This window comes from Phascolarctos cinereus, unplaced genomic scaffold (genome assembly GCF_003287225.1).
Source record: "Phascolarctos cinereus isolate Bilbo 61053 unplaced genomic scaffold, phaCin_HiC Scaffold_9;HRSCAF=440, whole genome shotgun sequence".
In the NCBI taxonomy this organism is placed as follows: Eukaryota; Metazoa; Chordata; class Mammalia; order Diprotodontia; family Phascolarctidae; genus Phascolarctos; species Phascolarctos cinereus.
In genome coordinates, this window is record NW_027556402.1 from 256,744,843 (window position 1) to 256,764,036 (window position 19,194).

The 19,194-nt window shown below is 56.7% G+C and overlaps 3 protein-coding genes across 3 annotated transcripts; 2 read left to right on the forward strand and 1 right to left on the reverse strand.

The window, feature by feature from the left end:
* The first annotated feature begins 1,825 nt into the window (after positions 1 to 1,825).
* SART1 (spliceosome associated factor 1, recruiter of U4/U6.U5 tri-snRNP) lies at positions 1,826 to 14,956 on the forward strand. The gene is given in 21 exon segments (XM_020968138.2): positions 1,826 to 2,292; positions 2,294 to 2,537; positions 4,760 to 4,817; positions 5,042 to 5,097; positions 5,541 to 5,670; positions 5,865 to 5,970; positions 6,280 to 6,357; positions 6,509 to 6,608; positions 6,738 to 6,880; positions 6,990 to 7,196; positions 9,555 to 9,679; positions 9,760 to 9,893; positions 10,015 to 10,148; positions 10,264 to 10,434; positions 10,563 to 10,673; positions 10,790 to 10,877; positions 10,965 to 11,055; positions 11,155 to 11,290; positions 14,475 to 14,564; positions 14,656 to 14,777; positions 14,882 to 14,956. Coding segments are annotated over 21 exon segments (2,442 nt in total). The 5' UTR covers positions 1,826 to 2,193; the 3' UTR covers positions 14,901 to 14,956.
* Positions 14,957 to 15,122: 166 nt separating this feature from the next.
* EIF1AD (eukaryotic translation initiation factor 1A domain containing) lies at positions 15,123 to 17,024 on the reverse strand. Its single transcript, XM_020968145.2, has 6 exons — positions 16,749 to 17,024; positions 16,279 to 16,378; positions 16,085 to 16,193; positions 15,900 to 16,008; positions 15,768 to 15,818; positions 15,123 to 15,479 (listed from the first exon to the last, which is right to left on the reverse strand). The coding sequence occupies exons 2-6, from the start codon at positions 16,363 to 16,365 to the stop codon at positions 15,344 to 15,346; spliced, it is 492 nt and encodes a 163-aa protein (XP_020823804.1). The 5' UTR covers positions 16,366 to 16,378; positions 16,749 to 17,024; the 3' UTR covers positions 15,123 to 15,343.
* A 195-nt stretch (positions 17,025 to 17,219) lies between these two features.
* Positions 17,220 to 18,874, forward strand: BANF1 (barrier to autointegration nuclear assembly factor 1). Its single transcript, XM_020968149.2, has 3 exons — positions 17,220 to 17,323; positions 17,646 to 17,785; positions 18,345 to 18,874. Exons 2-3 carry the CDS (start codon positions 17,663 to 17,665, stop codon positions 18,489 to 18,491), a joined length of 270 nt encoding a protein of 89 aa, XP_020823808.1. The 5' UTR covers positions 17,220 to 17,323; positions 17,646 to 17,662; the 3' UTR covers positions 18,492 to 18,874.
* The last annotated feature ends 320 nt before the right edge of the window (positions 18,875 to 19,194 follow it).

The following is a 19,194-nucleotide window of genomic DNA, read 5'->3' on the forward strand; positions in this document are numbered from 1 at the left end:
TTGATGCAATCAACATGTCACCCTCAAACAGGAACCCTCACCATCCACAAGGGATCCTCCTCAGCAAGGACTCCTTGTGGACCACCATCAGAAAGGCAAATATTTAAGGCAAGAATACATCTACTTAGTTTGTGCCTTACTGGGTACTGTTGACCAGAGGGCCACTGAATAATTATTTTACATCTTCTGAGGAATTTTAATAAGCTTAATATACAGAGGACACACCTAGTTAAACAACACCTGTAAAGTGGGGGGGGGACATTTATTCCAGTGGAATGCCATTGCACACAATGGGATCTTATACTCTCAATATCTTTCACATCAGTTGCAAGATGATAAACATATATTGCTGGATATGAATTTATAAAAAATTTTGTAAAAATGTCTGCTTATTTGCTACTAAAACCCTGAGGAAGATCTCAATTTGTAAGAGTCATATAGATGACCCTCAAGAAGACTGAATACCTGGGACAGTAAGCATGCTGGTGTACTGTTATTCAGCTAATCTCAGACTTTGTTACTGGCCTTTGCCATCTTTCCTTGCTTTATGGATACCATATGAATGAGTCCTCCCATTCCCCTACCACTGTACGGCCTGCACCACAGCTCTCCTCTCTCTATCCACACGTGTGTGTACACGTACACATACACACATATACGGGGGTGTACACGCACAAGTACACCCACATCTATATTTGATCAATGTATACACACAATCCAATCCAGTTCCTTTCCCCTCTTTTTTCTCTTTAGTGCTGTCTTTACTTCCATAAGCACCTGAGGGACAAGAGCGATGCTTCCACTCCCCCTGATGAGTAAAGGAATGCTATATTCATTTTTGCGAATTTTTTCCATTTTCCCTCTCTCCGTGGTCTCTTTCCATTTTCATTTTCGAACGCCCTCAGCACGACTTTGCTTAGTTGGAAATCTTGCCAAACTTTCTTTAGACTGGTTTTACCCTCCACTGCTTATCTCTGCTTCTTGAGACAATTCTACTCAATCATCCTTCATCTTCCTCTGTAAGATTTTACAAACGAGTTTATATTCTAAACACGTATTGCCTTTGCTAGACTTTTGTGTTTGGCAGTCAAAGTCTAATGCTTTCTAAAAAGCTTCCTTGGCTCTCTTGGTCTCCCTATTCCAGCAATTAATCTACATTGATTTAACTTCTGATTTGAAGTCAATAGTCCCCATAGGATATTCATTTTCCACTTTTTGATTTTCAGAAACTCGGGGTTTTAAATAATTCAGACTTTTCACTAACTTCAGGGTTAAATCTTAATTATCTTTTTTGTGACCATTCTCACGGAAAGCAGGTTGGCATTGCTGGGCACAGTGAGCCTCAGTGAGTGGCCTTCCTCTGTGGCTGCGCCTCTCCTGGCATGACCAGGCAGTAGCTCCTCAGAACGACGCGGGCATACTCGGGCTGCGCCCCCGCCCGCGCCCCTGGAGCTGGCTTTGCGAAAGCAGCTGTCTTCTCACCCAGGACCCTCTCGGCCACGCGGCCTTCTGGCGACCCTGCTCCCTGCGCTGGGCAGCCGGCCCTTGCGCGTGGCTGCTTTTTGCACCCAGACCACCACGCGCCTGAGGAAGCAACGGCAGTTTCGGCTTAGGCATTTCCTAATGGGTGCGCCCTTTAGGGAGGATTTACAGAAATGCGTGCGCCCGGAGGCCCGCAGGAGAAGGCGGGGGGGGGGGGGGGGGCGCATAGTGGCTGCCAGGGCGCAGAAGCAGGAGCCAAGGAGTAATCCAGAACCGACGGCAAAGTGGAAGGTGTCACTCCCGCCGAGCTGCGCATGCGCACCCCCTCCTGCCCTTCGAGTTGCCATCTTTCACAAACACAAAGAGCGCCGGCTGAGGGGTCGGGCCCCCCCACCCCAGATCTTCAGCAGCCGCAGCCACCAGCCGGGCGCATGCGCCTTTCGGCCCGGACGTGTAGGGGGAGCAGGGGAGGGGGAAGGAAGCGGGCGCAGCCCCAGAAGAGGTACGATGGCGAAAGCGCAGTGACGAAGTGACGCCAGAAGCCTCGGGCCTGCCTTCCCGTCGGGCGTCGGGCCAGAGCACAACGGAAACGGAGTCTATTGGTTTCCGGCAATAGTCGCCGAAGGGCGGCCCGTAACCCGGAAGAGCTCCCATTCTGCGTCGGGGCCCGGCTGTGACGGCGGCCGGGGTTTCGGTGAGAGGGGAGCCGCCATGGGCTCCTCGAAGAAGCACCGCGGGGAGAAGGAGGCGGCGGCGGGGGCCGGGGCGGGGGCAGCGGGGAGTTCGGGCCCGGGCACAGCCGAGCAGGCACCCCCGGCACCGCGAGCATAAGAAACACAAACATCGCAGCGGGGGCGGCGGCACCGGGAGTGGCGGGGGCGGAGCCGGGGAGCGGCGCAAGCGCAGCCGGGAGCGCGGCGCTGAGAGGGGGAGCAGCCGTCGCGGGGGCGAGACCGAGGCCCGCAACGGGAGCGCGCACGGGCGCGAGCGCAGCCAGGCCGAGCCTGCGGAGCGGAGAGTGAAGCGAGAGAAGCGCGACGACGGCTACGAAGCTGGTGAGCGCGAGGCCCGAGGGGCGTGGCCGGGCCCGGGAATGGCCAATGGAAAGGCGGGGTTTGAGGGGGCGGGAGTGAGGCTGAGCCAATGAACGCCCGGAGGTGGAGCCTGCCCCCTTCTCAATAGGCGCGGAAGAAAGCGGGGAGGTGGAGGGGGGGCGGCGGCGGCGGTGTGAGCTCTGCGCTAGACCTTTCCCCTCCCCCACTGAGTCGAGGATCTGTGGGGACCCTAATTAGAGTTTATCCAGATCCACAAATGTTTGTTCCGTTTCCCCGCGTTTGACAGGGGGGGAAACTGAGGCCAGAGAGGAGAAGTGACTGTCAAAGGCATAATTGTATCTTTGGTTCAAGGTGGCCGATCCTGGGGCTTGGGGAAGCGCAGCTGCCACCTGCGTGACTCGGGGGGCCTCGCTCAAGCCCCTGCGCTTCACGTTCCTCAGATGCAAAGCGAGTGGGTCAGTCAGTGAACAAAATGCCTACTGTGTGCCAGGCACCGTACAAAAAAGGCAGGCCCTGCCCTCGAGGAGCTTACAGTCTAGTGGGGGGACAGACAGGCTATGTGCAGGAGAAAGAGGAAGTCGCTGATGGAGGGAAGGCTTCCCTGTGGAAGGTGGAGGCGGCAGAGCCTGTCCGGGCCTGGGGACAGTGGGAGGCGGGTGTCACTGGGTGGAGGACTGGAGTACCAAGCAGAGGCACCAGGGAGCCTCTGCAGAGGGTTGAGTACGGGGTGACCTGCACTGGAGGAAAATCAGGGCAGTGGCTGAATGGAGGATGGGCTGGCATGGGGAGAGACTGGAGGCAGGTGGGCCTGGGGGTGGGGGGCAGTGTCAGGGGAGAGATGTGTGGAAGGGGACACGGTTTTGTGTGTGATCCTGGAGCTGAGGGATTTACCAAAATAAGAGAATTCCATTAGATGATGTTAGAGATCCCTTCCAGCCTGACCAGGAAGCCGCCTCATCTGATTCCAAATCTGCATCTGTTTCTACTGCTTGGCCAGTTCCACAGAGTTTCTTCAGCTCTGACTCTGTACCTTAAAACCTTGGCCTGGACCCCGGCTGAGACACAGCTCCTGCCCTCATGCAGCTCACGGTTCATTAGGGGATGAAACCCAAAACTTAGATGAATGCAACAAGCATAAACAGGAGGTGAGGTCAGGGGGAAAAGGTTATCAGCGACCAGGAAAGTGTTCTTAGAGAAATAGAACATTTAAGGTTGATTTTAAAGGGTGAGCAGGAATTCAGGAAGGGAGAAGTATTGGGAATCACCAAGGATCCGAAGGTTGGGGAGCCTAGAGCAGTACAGAAATGGCAAGCAGTTCAGTTTGGCTGGAGAATAGAGTGAGGAAAGAACAAGACGGAGAAGTGGGCCATTCCCAGCTGGATGAAGGCCTCATACGCCACAGAAATAAACTTCCACTTGACTCCACCTTCTGACAGGAGCTATTGGAAGGTTTGAATTCAAATAATAATAGCATGCTCTTATGTAAGTACCTTAGATTTACAAAACGTTTTCCTCTACAGCAACTCCATGAGAGGAAGAGAGAACGTGAATATTATTAGCACTATTTTACACGTGAAGACTTCAGAGCTGGGAAAGATTAGATTGGTTTGCCAGAGGTCATGGGGATTAGGGCTGGGAGAAACAAAAGTGACATGGGCCACGGTGGTGGGAGTCACCTCTGTGCCTGCTTGTCTGCTTGGGATTCCTGCTTAGTTATAGATTGGACTGGAGATCCCTTCCAAGTGGGAGATGCTTTGATTCTAAGTGGTCTGTCTAGCTGTTTATCGCAGGCCTTCTGGTTCCCAGGCCAGAACTCTGTTTTATGCTTCCCTACCTGGGCTCGAGATTGGCTTAGATTTGTTTGGAGGGATAATGAAACATTTCTAGCCTCCGCTCAATTTATCCTCTCCCAACCAATACAAGGAAGGGCCTTCCCAGGATACTGGAGGAAGGTGTGTTGATGCCAGGAAAGGGGATAGCTGGGTTTTGGAGCTAAAGAAGTTTTTCCCAGGTAAGGCTAGGGAGGCAAGATGAAAAGGCCAGGGAGTGAGCATAGCCTTGGGGGTCTGTGTCAGGTGGTGTTCTGGGACTTAGAACTGCTGAGCTCTGGGCTTCCCGATCTTGGATTCCAGATCTTAATTGTTTGAACCCTGGTCAAGATGCCCTCAAAGCAGCACCGAAGGTCAGTAGAGTGGTCCTTACCCTTCTCCTTCTTGTTCCAGCCACCGGCTCCAAGGCCAGCTCTGGAGATGCCTCATCTCTCAGCATTGAGGAGACCAAGTGAGTGACTGGCTGGGACTATCCGGTTCAGCGATGTCCTCCTCTGACCTCTTCCAGTGGCGTTCTGCTAACGGCCCCCAGGAAGCCTTTTTCCCGGTCTTTCCAAATGAGTGTTGAGCAGCATCTCTCCCCAGTCCCTTTTCTTCTCATTAGTCCATCCAAAATTTAGTTGCCCCGTATTTCCTGATAGCCTCATAATTGTAATTCTCTCTTTTTGTTCTCAGTAAACTCCGAGCCAAGTTGGGCCTCAAACCTTTGGAGGTCAATGCTATCAAGAAGGGTGAGTGCTGGGATGGGCTGACTGAGAAATATTGAGTAGGGCTCTGGGAGAGCATTTTGGGGGTCTGGGAGGAGCATTGAGGGCACAGAGTAAAGCCCAAAATTGGTGTATTAGCCTTGAGAGCTGAGTGTGCTGACCTGTGGTTGATACTACAGGGGGAGTCATCATAATGGCACGCATTTGTGTCATGCTTTAAGATTTGCGAAGCATTATGCTATCTGATACAAAGAAAACCTAAGACAGCATCTCTGTACTTAGAGCATCTTTAGTTTGTCAGAGAGACAGGGTAAAGATATTTGTAAAAGCCATGGGAATGTATCAGGTGAACACTTGGTCTGGAGAGAGCAGAGATCTGTGTGAGGCAGCTTGGTGGGTGGAGGTGATTCCCCAAGCTCGAACAGGGAGGGAAAGGGGGTCACTCTCCCTGGGCCCTTTCCTTCCAGAGGCGGCAGGCACCAAGGAGGAGCCGGTGCTGGCCGACGTGATTAACCCGATGGCCTTGCGGCAGCGTGAGGAACTTCGTGAGAAGCTGGCAGCAGCCAAGGAGAAGCGGCTTCTCAACCAGAAGCTGGGGTGAGTGGAGAAAGCCCCGGGGGCAGGCAGGCAGGTGGGCAGGCACATGCACAGATAGATGGATGGATGCATAGACATCCAGGGTGGATTGTGAGGCAGGAGCAGAGGTAGACCTTAAAACAGGGATGTTTGGCAGCAGGAGGGGACCTGTACAATGGATTGGAGCCTTCTTTTCCATGTTTCTCCTTCCTTAGGAAGATTAAGACCCTGGGGGATGATGATCCGTGGCTAGATGACACAGCCGCGTGGATTGAGAAGAGCCGTCGGCTCCAGAAAGAGAAGGATTTGGCTGAGAAGAGGGTGAGAACCTGGCCTGGGAAGGGGGGGGAGAGAGCCTCAGGAGGCCCGAGTTGTGGGACTGCTGGGTCAGGCCAGCTCCCTCCCGAGGGCTGGTGGGAGGTGAGGCCTCTGGCTTCCTGGAGATGCTCTTTGCTTTGCCTCCTCCACTCGTTGGGGGCTGGCTCCTGGAACATCTACCTGTCCAGACCTTCGTGTTCCTCATGCATGTGTGTGTGTCCATGTCTGTCCTTTATCCCCTCTAAATGCTGTCTTATCGCACTGAATTCCTGGAAGCCTGCACATTGTCCTCCCACCCATCCTGTCCCATAGGCCAAGCTGTTGGAGGAAATGGACCAAGAGTTTGGAGTGAGCAGCCTGGTGGAAGAGGAGTTTGGACAGAGGCGGAAGGTGAGCTGCAGGGAAGGGCTGGGGTTGCAGGAGTGTTTGACACTCCTGCCTGGGAGGGGAGAATTTCCCAGATAGATGGGCCCTGGGCATCCCCAGCAGCTCCCGAGTTGTACGGGGGGCCACCGATGCTGCCTTTGTGTGTCTGCTCTAGGACCAGTACAGTGCCCGGGACCTGCAGGGGCTGACTGTGGAGCACACCATCGACTCCTTCCGGGAGGGGGAGACCATGATCCTTACCCTGAAGGACAAAGGTATGGCCAGGTTAGGAGGAGTCTGATCAGAGCCTCTGGGCTTCTGTGCAGGACTGCTGGGGAGAAAGGGACGGCAGTGTTAGACTATGAGTCTGGGGCCTGGGTGACCACGGCCACCTCTCCCCATAGGTGTGCTGCAGGAGGAGGAGGACGTGCTGGTCAACGTGAACCTCCTTGACAAAGAACGGGCGGAAAAGAATGTGGAACTTCGGAAAAAGAAGCCGGATTATCGCCCCTATGCCGAGGACGAGAGTGTGGACGACATGGCTGTGGTTTGTAGGGAGTGACTGAAGGAGGGGGCAGGGCTCAGAGAGCCCGTCAAGTGGGAAAGGAGGACAGGGACTTGGAGGTGGAGATGGGGCTGACTGCTACCCTCCACAGTTTAAGCCTCGGTCCATTCTGGCCAAGTACGACGAGGAGCTAGAAGGAGAGCGACCACACTCGTTCCGACTCGATCGCAGTGGGACAGCTGATGGAGCCCGAGAACGGGAGCTGGAGGAAATCCGGGCCAACCTGAGGCAGCAGGCTCAGTCCCTGACAATGGCTGGACCCCGGCTTGCCTCAGAGTACCTCACCCCACAGGAGATGGTGAGTCTCCAGCAGGGATAAATGGATGAAGGCATCCAGAGCCTGATGGGGGTGAGAAGAAAAGAGGGACAGCGACAGACCTCTGGCGGGGAGGGGGCTGCTGCCAGTGCCATGATACGACCTCACGCAGGTCTCAGCATCCCTTGTTCTGCCTGTGAGTGAGCCACTGGTAGAACCCTCAGAGGGCCCCAGGTGTGTCTGCTCAGGGAGGATATAGTATCCCGGGAGAATGTGAGGAAGGAGGAGACTTTTGGGGGTGGGGGTGGGCTTTATAAGGAGGGACCTGGGAGGTCTCAGCTTTGAATGGTTCTGAATGGAGCTGTAGCAGTAACAAGGAAAGGCCCACTCTGGGATAGGGAGGCTACATCTGTCCTCTAGCAAATGGGCCTAAATGGGAGAAGGCCAGTGTCATGAAATCAGGATGGGATGGTATCCTGGGGTCAGGACCTCCACACCTGCTGAGGAAGCCCCAAAGGAGTACTGGGAAGTGCATGGACAGGTGTCTGCCTTGGCAATAGGAGTTTGACAGCACTGTGAAAGAAGGATGGGAGGAGGAAAGAGCAGACAGAATGGTAGGAGGGCAGGGTGGTTGTCCATAAGAACAAAGGGCCCAAACCAACGTGGCAACAGGTGGACGGGAAACATTTGGGGCTGCGCTGGAGATCCCAGAGAGAAGATTTAAAGACTGGCTACGGATGGGAGAGGGAAGAGTCCACAGTGCTTGGTACCAAGCCTAGAGGCCGAGAGGATGGCAGCATCTGGAGCAATAGTTTTTGATGGATTGGATTGGGTCGGGGGCGGGGAATGGCATCCAAGTTTTACAGAACAAACCCTTTTATTGAGGGGATCTGTTCTGGGAAGTTTGGATTCAGTCAAAGAGCTGCACTTGAGACCCTAAAGGACCACGTGTGGCCTCGAGGCCTCTGGTTCCCCACCCTGGATTGGGTTGTTGGCTGGACGGCATCATGGCACTCTCTGCTAGCTGGAGGTGTAGATGGGAGAGTGATCAGGCTGGAGGGGATCCTTGGACTCATCTGAGGGATGAGATGCCCAAAGAGAATGTCAGGAGAACAGGAGAGTCCAGGCCAGAGCCTTTGGGGGGTGAGGGGCAGGGGAAGGATGGAGTAGGGAAGGAGAGTGGACATGGAGATGACAGGGGACAGTTTTCAGGCTCGGGAGCGGCCAGGTACGATTCTCAGGAGATGAGGGTCTCGTTTGGGGAACAGTAAGGCTGGTGTCCCTGGATCCCAGAGCATGGGGGTGGGGTGGGATATAAAAAGACTGGAAAGGCCAGGTGAGGGAGGGCTGGGAAAGCCAAGGGGAGGATTTTGTATTTGATCCTGGAGAGGAAAATGTGAGGAGAGTGAGTGTGTGAGTGTGACAGACACATGTGGTCAGACCTGTTGCATTTTGGGAAGTGGACTTTGGTGGCAGAGCGGAGGCTGGACTGGGTCAGGGAGAGGCTCAGTACAGGAAGGGAAGAGGGCCTATGTTCTAGGCTACTTTTTTTTTTTTGCCAGTGTTTCTAACAGTGGGCTCAGGGATGTCATAGGTAGTTTACCTGGTTTTTATTCACCTTTGCTAGTCTTGTGGAAAAGGTGGAGAGGCACGGGTGGGATTGTAGCGCAGTCAAGTGCTCACACATGGTTTGAAGGTTAGCTCCCGTGGGGCCTCGATGTCTGTGGCTTAGATTTAGTCCAGATGACCCCCAGCCAAATGCCAGGGCCAGTATCCAAATGGATCTCAACAGGTCAGACTGTTGAGCACAGGTAAAGGAAGTGTCTGACAGATGTGGCCTCACTGGACAGGGATTCGTTTAAAGGAGATCTGGGGGAGTGGCTCAGGAGTGCCATGGGATTTAACTAGGCAGAGCTTGGAGGAAGGCACAGAGAGGTGCCCATGGCCCTGGGTACCACAGGGGGATGTCAGTGAGCTGGGAGTGTCCAGAGGAAAGCAGGAAAGATAACGGAGGGAGCACCTTGAGCTAGTGCAGGGAAGGATGCTGATGTTGGAGAAAAGAAGGACCCTGCAGGGGACAGGGCTTCGGATGTTTGAAGGAATTTCACCGGGAATAAGGTTCTGACTCCTTCCACTCATCTCGAGGTGGTAGAAGCAGGAGTCGCAGTGGGGGGATGCAAAGAGACGAGGGTGGGCTTGAGAATCGGAGCCATCCAGAAGTGCCGGCCCCAGGAGATGAGGGGCTCCCGCTCACTGGACGGATGACCTCCTGCAGGAGAGCCCGTGGAAAAGGGCCAGAGAGAGTGATGGCCCCGGGGGCGCAGGGACAAAGACCCCAAAAGTCTGGTGTCAGACTGAGGCCTGACTGCCTCTCCTCCCTGCCCCGCCCCGCTGCCCCAGGTAACCTTCAAAAAGACAAAACGGAGGGTGAGGAAAATCCGAAAGAAGGAGAAGGAGGTCATGGTTCGAGCCGATGATCTGCTTCCTCTTGGCAATGAGACGAGTGAGGGAGACTTTGGCTCCAGGTAAGTGGGCACTGCCGGGACTGGGGCAGGGACTGGGGGGGCGGGGACCGCCTGCACTCAGTACTCTCTGCTTCCCGCAGGTTGCGGGGGAGGGGCCGTCGCCGAGTCCCTGAGGCTGAGGAGGAAGCCCCTGGAGAGCAGGAGAGGGAGGTCCCATCCCAGCTCCCCCAGTCCGATGACACCCGAGTAGAAAACATGGACATCAGCGATGATGGTGAGGGGCGATGTTGGCTTGGTCAGGTGACACTGGGAGCCGAAGGAGCAGTGCGGGGTGGCAGAGAGGGCTGCGGAGCCTGGTGGGCGAGGCTCAAACTGGGCCTGTGTCTGTCCCCCAGAAGAGGGGGGAGCCCAGGGCCCGGGCTCTCCCGAGATCTTGGAGGAGGACGAAGTGGAGGCAGAGCTACAGAAGCAGCTGGAAAAGGGTCGGCGGCTGAGGCAGCTGCAGCAGCTCCGCGACAGCGGGGAGAAGGTGAGCATCGGAGGGCCCCGGCGGGGTGTGGTGTGCTGCTCTCTCTCCACTCGGCACCCTTCCTTCTGCTCGAGATCTTCTCCTCTCTAGGCTAAACACCCCCATCTCCCCATAGGTGATTGAGATCGTCAAGAAGCTGGAGACACGACGGAGCCGGGAAGAGGACGAAGACCCTGAGCGGAAAGGGGCGATTGTGTTCAACGCCACCTCGGAGTTCTGCCGCACCCTGGGGGAGATCCCCACTTACGGCCTGGCCGGCAACCGGGAGGACCAAGAAGAGCTCATGGTGGGTCCTGTTAGGACGGGGCAAGGCACGGAAGGCTGGGGGCCGGAGTCGTGCCCTCCTGGCCGGGAGCTGGCGCTGGAAAACGGGGCTGGACGCTGGGTAGCCAGTGGCCTGTTTTTTCCCACCAGGACTTTGAGCGAGATGAGGAAAGATCTGCCAACGGTGGCTCAGAGTCTGATGGCGAGGAGAATATTGGCTGGAGCACCGTCAACTTGGATGAGGAGAAGCAGCAGCAGGATGTGAGGAGGCGAGAAAGGGCCGGGGAGGACAGGCAGAGAGGGTCATGGGTTCGGGGAGGAATGCAGTCTGGTGAGCTGACTGTTGACAAAGGCGCCCTGCTTCCCACTCGCCCTAGTTCTCAGCTGCTTCTACCACCATTCTGGACGAGGAGCCCATAGTGAACAGGGGGCTGGCCGCCGCCCTGCTCTTGTGTCAGAACAAAGGTAACCGAGGAGGCTCGGGAGCCCCACGGGACATCCGAGGGAGGGGGGCCCGGGTCGGGGCGTTCCTGAGAAGGTTCTCTTCCTCAGGGTTACTGGAGACGACGGTGCAGAAGGTGGCTCGAGTGAAGGCCCCCAACAAGTCTCTGCCTTCTGCCGTGTACTGCATCGAGGACAAGATGTGAGTGGGGCAGGGAGCCCCTGGCGGCGGGGCTTTGGCCCTTCACAGATGGGCGGGGGCCAGTCTTCTGAGGGGCCGCCTTTGTGCCGTCCACCACAGGGCCATCGATGACAAGTACAGTCGGCGGGAAGAGTATCGCGGCTTCACGCAGGATTTCAAGGAGAAAGACGGCTACAAGCCCGATGTCAAGATCGAGTATGTGGATGAGACGGGGAGGAAGCTGACGCCCAAGGAGGTAGGGGAGCAGGGACCCCTTGGGGCGGTGCTCTGGTCAGGCTGAGCCTGCATCCAAGCCCAGAGCCCTACTTCCTGAGGGATTGGCTCCCCTTTTACATGCCTCTCACTGTTCTTGAGCTTCTCCTCACGGCTCCTGGTTCTGCCTTTGGGGGCCCGGAACAAATATAGCCCTCCTCGTATGGTCCTTATGGATGTTGGCAGGGATTCCTAAGACGTCCTTGCACGGTGTGGTTTTTGGTCCCCTTGCCACCGGGGTTTTCCTAATAATGTTGTGCCCGGAAGCACCCACATTCCTCCAGAGGTTGTCTGGCAGGGCCAAGGACAGCAGTGAGCCCGCCCCTTGAAACCCTGGGCTGCACTGGGGCTTCTCAGTGCAGCCCAGGCAGTCATTTGCTTTTCTTGCTGACATTTCACATCGGTCAGTCGTGGTGAGCTCACATGGCACTAAACGTGCCCCACTCCCCCAGCTCTTTTAAGTCCCGTGTTTTGGGGGCGGGCAGCCTGGCACTGGAAGTCTAAGAAATCTGGGTTAAATACCCACCCTGCCTCCTCCCATGACTATCTGCATGATCCCTATGTTACTTTAAGCCATAGGTGACCGGCCTTCAGGGTCTCTCAGAGCTCAGGACCCGTGGTTCTCAGACCTGGCCGACTCAGCCTCTCCCAGTTAGGTACTTTTGAAGCTGGGCTTGGAAGATGAGCTGTCTGAGGAATGAACGTCCTCAGGTGGGGCCCAGTGCCGTGGTCTGCTCGAGCCTTTGGGGCCCCGTTCTGTCATCCAGCTTATTAGCTGTCTCCCTCACCTTTGTCTCACCTGCCCGTTGGAGTGAGCAGGCCCTCTGGGCCTTCAGCCCAGTCACTGATGAAGATGTTGAAGGCCAGCGCCCTGAGGCACTCATCAGACATGGACCCGTCAGTGGCTCCACTTTGTTTCTGGTCATTGAACCAGTTTTGCTTGTTTTGTTTCTGTTTTTTTTTTTGGTTGGGCCATGGGGATTAAGTGACTTGCCCAGGGTCACACAGCTAGTAAATGTTATGTGTCTGAGGCCGGATTTGAACTCAGGTCCTCCTGAATCCAGGGCTGGTGCTCTTATCTGTTGCGCCACCTAGCTGCCCCGAACCAGTTTTGAAGTAGCCAGCCTCTGATATCTTACAGTCCACAGTGCCTGTGTCTCATGAACGGAGAGCAGGCTGGTCTGGCCCGGCCCAGTCTACCTTGATAACGCCGTTTTGGCTGTTAGTGATCATGTCCCACCTGGCACAGTTGTGCCAGGAATCAGTTGCGCTCCCTGGCCTGTCCTGTAGGGTGGGGGTGAGGGGTGCAGTTCTCCTGGGCCAGGTGAAAAATTCATTTTTGTTCTGTTCTGCCTAGTCCAAATACTCCCCTTCCCAGAGGAAAAAGCAGATGAAGTGTTATGTAGTCCTTCCTTCCCCAGATTTCTTCCTGTCTTCCAGTCCTCTGAGCCGTGCCCTTTTCCCTTCTCGTATCTTTGTCTTATTCCCGTTCCAGCCCCCCAAAGCCCCCTCCTGGCTCTCGTCAGCACTGATGCTGCGCTTCAAGGCTGTGCCCCTCTTCTGTTAGTTTCTTGCTCCCCTGCCTTCCATCTTCTCTACATTTGATGAAAGTCAGCTGCTCATTTGAGTTCTGTGCACCTCAGCCTTCTTGGCGTTTTTCTCTTTGGCTATCACAATAATGTGGTTCTTGTGAATTCGCCTACCTCTGGAGAAGACCTTCCAACTCACCTTTCCCAAATCTAGTGTCTCAGGTATCCTTCAAGGATGGGATGGACTGGCCACTTCTTCCCAAGGTTCAGCCCTCAGTTCTTCCTTGTTGGTCAGTTATTTCTTCCGTGTGGAAGAAGTTAGCATTAAAGGAGGCCTCAGATTGATGACTGTTTCTGCCATCAAGGATTCCAAGAGATGTGCTGGGATGGTCATTTCCCATCCCTGGCTCTTGCTGTCCTAGTTGGGGCTAGCACGCAGTGCTCTCCCTTGCCAGTCCTCCCTCTCCTGCTCCCCAACAGGGTCACAATAGTCCTGCACCCATCTGGGCAGGCTCCATGTACCCTTATACACTTGTGTGTATATGTGCCCAAGACCCTGGTCTTTCCTGTGAGATGGTGTGCCCCCACCGGCCAGGCTCTGGAGCGCCTGGTCTGGCAGACAGAAGAGGACAGGCCATCTTCAGTCAGAAGCCCTGGCCTTGCCTGGCCCAGAAGTGCAGGTTGTCTTCTCAGGAACACAAAGCCTTCAGGTCAGTCGCAGTAAACACTGACCTTTGGCCTGGCGCCATCCCCCCCCCCCACCCCCCGTTTCTTGACAAGGATCCCATTGTCTAGCGAGGCTCCCTGCTGCCCTTCTGTCCCTGCGGGAATCCTTGGGATGCTTCAAGCCTGGGACCAGCAGGATGGATAGTAAGATGTCTCCGAGGGGGCCAGACTCTCACCAGGTGTTGCTACCTCAGGTACTGGCCCTGCCCTCCTTGGAGGGAACCCCATTCCTAGCTGTAACCCAGTCTTCAGGTGGCACGCATTGAGTGCTTGGAGGTTTGCCAAGGGCTCCACTGGGGGACTTCAGCCATCTTCATTTTAGCCAAGTATCCGAGGCCGCCTCTCCTGACTCTGAAGGTCAGCACTTGCCTCCTTCCCCGGCTTCTCTTTCTCCCATCAAGTCTTCATCATTCAGACTCTAAACCTTGCTTGACGTCTCATCCTCCTCCCTCTCTCTCTGCTCCTCTTTTAACATGGAACGTTGTGTGTCCTCTGTATAAAGGACCATTCCCTGCAGAATGCCTCTCATCCCCCATTACTCCAGATTTCTTTTGGCAAGCTGCCCGTTGGGCTCTATGTCCCCTCATCTGTCACTAGGATTTCATTCTCCCAACCTCAAGTTTCTAGCATCCTTTCCCTTTTCTTCCCCATCCATCTCCCCTTCTTTTCCTGAAACTACCAGCCAACCTCTCATCCAAAAGTCACCTCAGAGGCCTCCTCCTTACAGTTCACACTACGGAGGCCCAAAGAGGCTTTCCCATGTTCCCAGGGTTTTTGACTTAACACTGCTTTTTTGAGTCAACTCCTCTGCCTAGGGTTTCGCTTCCCCAAAGCAGAAATGGCTGTATTTGTCGAGTATCTGGTGCAGATCTGTGTTGTTCCAAGTAATCCCTGACTGACCTTTCTGCCCAGGCCTTCCGGCAACTGTCCCACCGATTCCATGGAAAGGGTTCAGGCAAAATGAAGACTGAGCGGCGGATGAAGAAGCTTGATGAGGAAGCTGTGAGTGGCCAAGCAGGCCTGGGGGGGTGGGGGTGGCTTTCAAGGGTTTGCAAACTATGGCTGCTGAGCTCAAGGGGTTCCCCTTCTACAGCTCTTGAAGAAGATGAGCTCCAGCGACACCCCTCTGGGCACAGTGGCCTTGCTCCAAGAAAAACAGAAAGCCCAGAAGACCCCATACATTGTGCTCAGTGGCAGCGGCAAGAGCATGAACGCGTGAGCAGGGGATGGGGCCTTGGGGGGGAGGGGGAAGAGATACAGGGACTAGGGGGCACCTGTGTCTGCTTCCCTCCTTTATCTCCGCTCTCTTCTTTCCACAGGAACACCATCACAAAGTGAAGACATCCCATTTCCCCAGTCCTTTAATATTAAATAAAGTTCCCTCCTATTTTTTCCTCCCTTGTTTAAATTATGATTTCATTTCCTCCTGTGGGGTGGGGATGGGATTAGGTATTGCCTCTGCTGGGGCCCATTCTGAAATGCCCCCAGTGGCTGGTCAGCACCATGGCCAGCCCCCACCCAGCCATGTTTTTGGTCCCTCCTTTCCGCTGGAGCGAGATGTCAAAGTCAGAGTTACTTTACTAGGCACACTGGTACAAGTCAACCACGGCTCTCTCTCAACCCTCCAGGGGTTTAACCTCTTACAGAGAAGAGCAGGAGTCCAGATGGGAGCCCTGCCTCATCCCCAGCCAGGGGTGGATCCACAGAGCAGCCCCATTTATGTCCATGGAGGTGGGGTCAGGGTGTAGACAAGGCTTCCAGTTGGAAGGGAGGTTGGAGTCTCAGGCCTCTTCTTCACTCTCCTCCTCGCTCTCCTGGTACTGTATTCGATTCGTGTTGACAAAGAGGTCCGAATCGTCTTCAGAACTGTTGTCTCCCGAAGACTGGGCTTCTCCTGGGAGTTCTGGCTGAGGCGGTCTGCAGGGAGGAGGATGATCAGTGAGAGAGGCTCCCGGAACACCCCCCCACCCCCAGAACCTAAGCACTTCTGGATTTCAAAGTGGGGGAAGCAGAAGTCGGAGCAGCTTGCTTCTCTGTGCTGCTCAAGAACCATCCTCCCACTTACGCCTGAAAAAAGGGAGGCTCGGCAACAGGGCAGTGCTGGCCCCTGGCGGACATTCGGTCTGCCTTTCTAGTTTGGTAAACGGAAGGGGAGGAGCCCAGCACATAGGTGGGCTCTCCTCTGGGGGATTCCCACGCCCTCACCTGTTCCTGCTGTTGGTCTGTTTCTCGGCTACCTCAGAGAAGGCTTCAGGCCTGAATAAAGGAAAGGATTAGCAGGGGGTGGGGGTAGCTGGCCAGGTAGGCCCCTCCCCCCAGGACCCAGGCAGCCCCTACCAGAGACCCTCCTTCTGTAGGGAGCGGACGTGGTCCTTGCAGAGCACGAAGGAGATCTCGGCCTTCACCTTCTCCCCCTCCTCGATGGGGTCCACGATGAGATAGTCACCTGCAGGAGAGGCCCCCAGTGAGGCGGCAGCCAGACTCGGGGCCAGGCGGCCCGGGCTGCTCCTGCCCGCCCTTACCTCTCTTGATCCAGATGTTCTTACGGTACTTGGAGGGCATGCTGGCCAGGAAGCGCTGCCCCTGCGCGGTCTCCACCTCATGCAGGTTGTTGCCAGGGGTCCCTAAGACCTGCCCAAGACAGAGAGCGTGTTGTTGGGGGGAGGGGCACGGGGACAGGACTGGGGGGGTGGGGTGGGGCCGGGGGGGGGCTCACCCTCACGATCTGCTGCTGGTCCGAGGGCACCATGTGCTCCCCCAGCACCTCCTGCACCACGTGCTTCCGCTTGGTGGCCTGAGACATGCTGGGTCTGGGGCTGCAGAGGTCAAGACGGAGCCCCCCCCCAACAGAGGTCAGTGACCGGGCCAGGGTCACACACATATACACACACACACACACACACACGCCCCCTCCCCCAACCCAGCCTCTCGTTTTGCAAATGAGGAAGCTGAGGCACGGGCGTGAACCGGGTGCCTTTGGGGTAGTCGAGGGGAGAGGTGATGAGGGCCTGGGTCCCGCTGGCCCTACACTGCTGGGGGTGGAGTGGGGGGAGCGAGCCCTTCTCCGGCCACCGATGGAAGCTCTCGCTGCCCAAAATCAGGAGACGGCGGGCTGGCCTGGGCTCCAGCACCGCCGCCTCCACGGAGCCCACTCGAATTGACGCCATCGGCCCTTCTCCCACTTACCTTCCTGCTGGCCGCCGCCTCGGACAGACCGCGCCAGCCCAAGCCGAGGACTTCCGGAGACCGCGCTTCCGGTGCTCCCCCGGGGAGGTGAGGGGTGGGGAGGGCTCGGCGTCCCCGGCTAACTCTTCCCCCGGTAGGCAGCGCAGACCCCGGCACTTTAGTTCCGCCGCCGCCGGCCCCGTCGTGGGCTGAGTGGGCACCCTCCGCAGACGCCGCGCGAGTGCGGACCACCCTCCGCCCCACGTCCTCCGCCCCACGCCCCGCGCCGGGAGGAGCGCGGCCGGAGGTCTGGCCATAGAGAAGGAATGGCGGAGCGCCCGCCATCTCCATGGTAACCGTGCCGAGGCACGCTTCCGCCGCAGGAGCGCATGCGCCCGTCTCTATGGTCACTGCTCGTCTCCCTCCCCTCTCCCCCTCCTTCCCTCCTTCCCGCCTCCCTTCAAATTGCCCTTGACCCGGAAACGACTTTGACAACCTGGAAGCGGAAGCCGGCACGCGTCGTGCGGGGTTGAGGTAGCGGCGGGAGAGGCTGGTTGGTGGGAGTGTGACCGTTACTGAAGCTGGAGCCGGAGCCGGTGGGCGCGCGCGCGGCTGGCGGGCGCCAGGGTCGTGGGCAGGGGTGGGGCGAGTCGAGGGAGGGCCGGGCGGGTGTGGTGACCCCCCCTCCCCCGAGCCAAGGAACGTGGGGGGGGGGGCGGCAGACGGGGGCACGAGGGGGCGGGGCCTGTGAGGGGGCGGGGCCACGTGGTTAGGGCCGGCGGCCCAGGAAGGCGACCACGTGCGGGGGGGCGGGGCCTGCGCGGGCCTGGGTGCTCCCGCCTCTGCCCCCGCCCCTGGATCCTTCTCCCAGCGGGGCGGGGTGGAGGCTAGCGGCTCCTGTCCGTGGTCCGCCCCTAGGTCTGTGGTGAAGAGCCATGACGACCTCCCAGAAGCACCGCGACTTCGTGGCCGAACCCATGGGGGAGAAGCCCGTGGGGAGCCTGGCGGGCATCGGAGAAGTGCTGGGCAAGAAGCTCGAGGACAAGGGCTTTGACAAGGTCCGGCGCCCTCGCGTTACAGAAGGGGAAACTGAGGCCCAGGGAGCGCGGCCGGCGGCTGTGCGCCCTGGCGTACTGAGGGCAGAGGTCGCCGCTGCAGGACCACGAGTGTGTGCACCAGCGCGTGCAAGCGTGCAGCTCCCGAAGAACGGTTCTGAGGAGGCCCTGGCGTGTGTGTGGGGGGAGGCTTTGAGATGGGTGTCCATTCGTTCGTCTTTTGAGCCTCAGTTTCCTCGTTTTGCAAACCTTAAAGCCATTGTTACTGGACCACATTAAGGCATCTCGCAGCCGAGTAGAGGAGGAGGGCACAGATAGCTCACCCGGGATGCCGAGATCAGCCCTTTAAACGGGAAGGGATCAGAACCGCTCCGGGAGGTGGAAGGAGGTGCCTAGGATTTCACGTGGGACTAGACTGCCCCTTGTTCCTGGGTGCCCCTAGGAGAGGCCACCAGCCTGGTCTCTGACTGGCCCCTCTCTCCTTGGCTCTGTTGAGAACATTGAAAGAGTCCCACCAGAACACAGAGCTTGCGTCCCATCTCTTTCTCTGTCTCTCTTACAGGCCTATGTGGTTCTGGGCCAGTTCCTGGTGCTGAAAAAAGATGAAGATCTCTTCCGGGAGTGGCTCAAAGACACCTGTGGGGCTAATGCCAAGCAGTCTCGGGATTGCTTTGGCTGCCTTCGAGAATGGTGCGATGCCTTCTTGTGAGCCCCGTGCCTGGGGGCCGGCCCCCCTTGTCCCCTCCCATGGGTCTTCACATTTAGCACCCTCCAGTGGGAAATCCCGTCCCTCCCTCCCCTTCCCACCTCCCAATAAAAGGAAAGATTTTTGCTGCCGCCCCCACCTGGGACACCTTCCCCTGTCCAACATCATTGTGACTCAAGCCTCCCTGTCCACACCTCAGCATGCCTCCTGTCCCGTAAATTACAGTGGCGATAGTTATTAGCTTTCCTGGGTGGGTCTCTGGAGTGGCTTCCTCACCCCCTAAGTCCCCACTTTTGGTCTTTTATGCCATTTGGATAACTTTGGCAGAAGGACATTCACTGCCATTGTAAAGAGTTTTTTAAAACTAATAAAGTCAGCAGCCTTGACATCTGGTCTTAGTTGTGTGGAACAGGAATTGGGGGTGGGGAGGGTGGATCTTGGATCCGGAATCAGCCACTTCTTTCAAGAACATGGCTCTTGTCAGCTACCAACCCAAACTGGAAACCCTCAGGTCATTGGAGTCAGTGTCTTGGGACTTGGGCAAATATGTTGGTGTCCCAACTCCTTAGTTATGTGGGAGAAAGGTTTCTGCGACTTCCTCCCAGGGCTGAGGTTTCAGTTGCCGTGCCCGAGTACCTGGGTATAGACAGAGTAACATAGTGACTATCAAAGAAGGACGTACCAGCAGAGGCTGGTCGTGGGCCTG

What these genes read in the sequence shown, in the direction of transcription:
- EIF1AD (XM_020968145.2), bottom strand. Translation starts at nt 16,365, where the DNA reads ATGTCTCAGGCCACCAAGCGGAAGCACGTGGTGCAGGAGGTGCTGGGG. An exon ending in ACCAGCAGCAGATCGTGAGG is followed by an intron (nt 16,194 to 16,278) that starts GTGAGCCCCCCC and finishes TGTCTTGGGCAG; the next exon opens with GTCTTAGGGACCCCTGGCAA. An exon ending in CAGACCAACAGCAGGAACAG is followed by an intron (nt 15,480 to 15,767) that starts GTGAGGGCGTGG and finishes TCCTCCCTGCAG; the next exon opens with ACCGCCTCAGCCAGAACTCC.
- BANF1 (XM_020968149.2), top strand. Translation starts at nt 17,663, where the DNA reads ATGACGACCTCCCAGAAGCACCGCGACTTCGTGGCCGAACCCATGGGG. An exon ending in AGGACAAGGGCTTTGACAAG is followed by an intron (nt 17,786 to 18,344) that starts GTCCGGCGCCCT and finishes TCTCTCTTACAG; the next exon opens with GCCTATGTGGTTCTGGGCCA.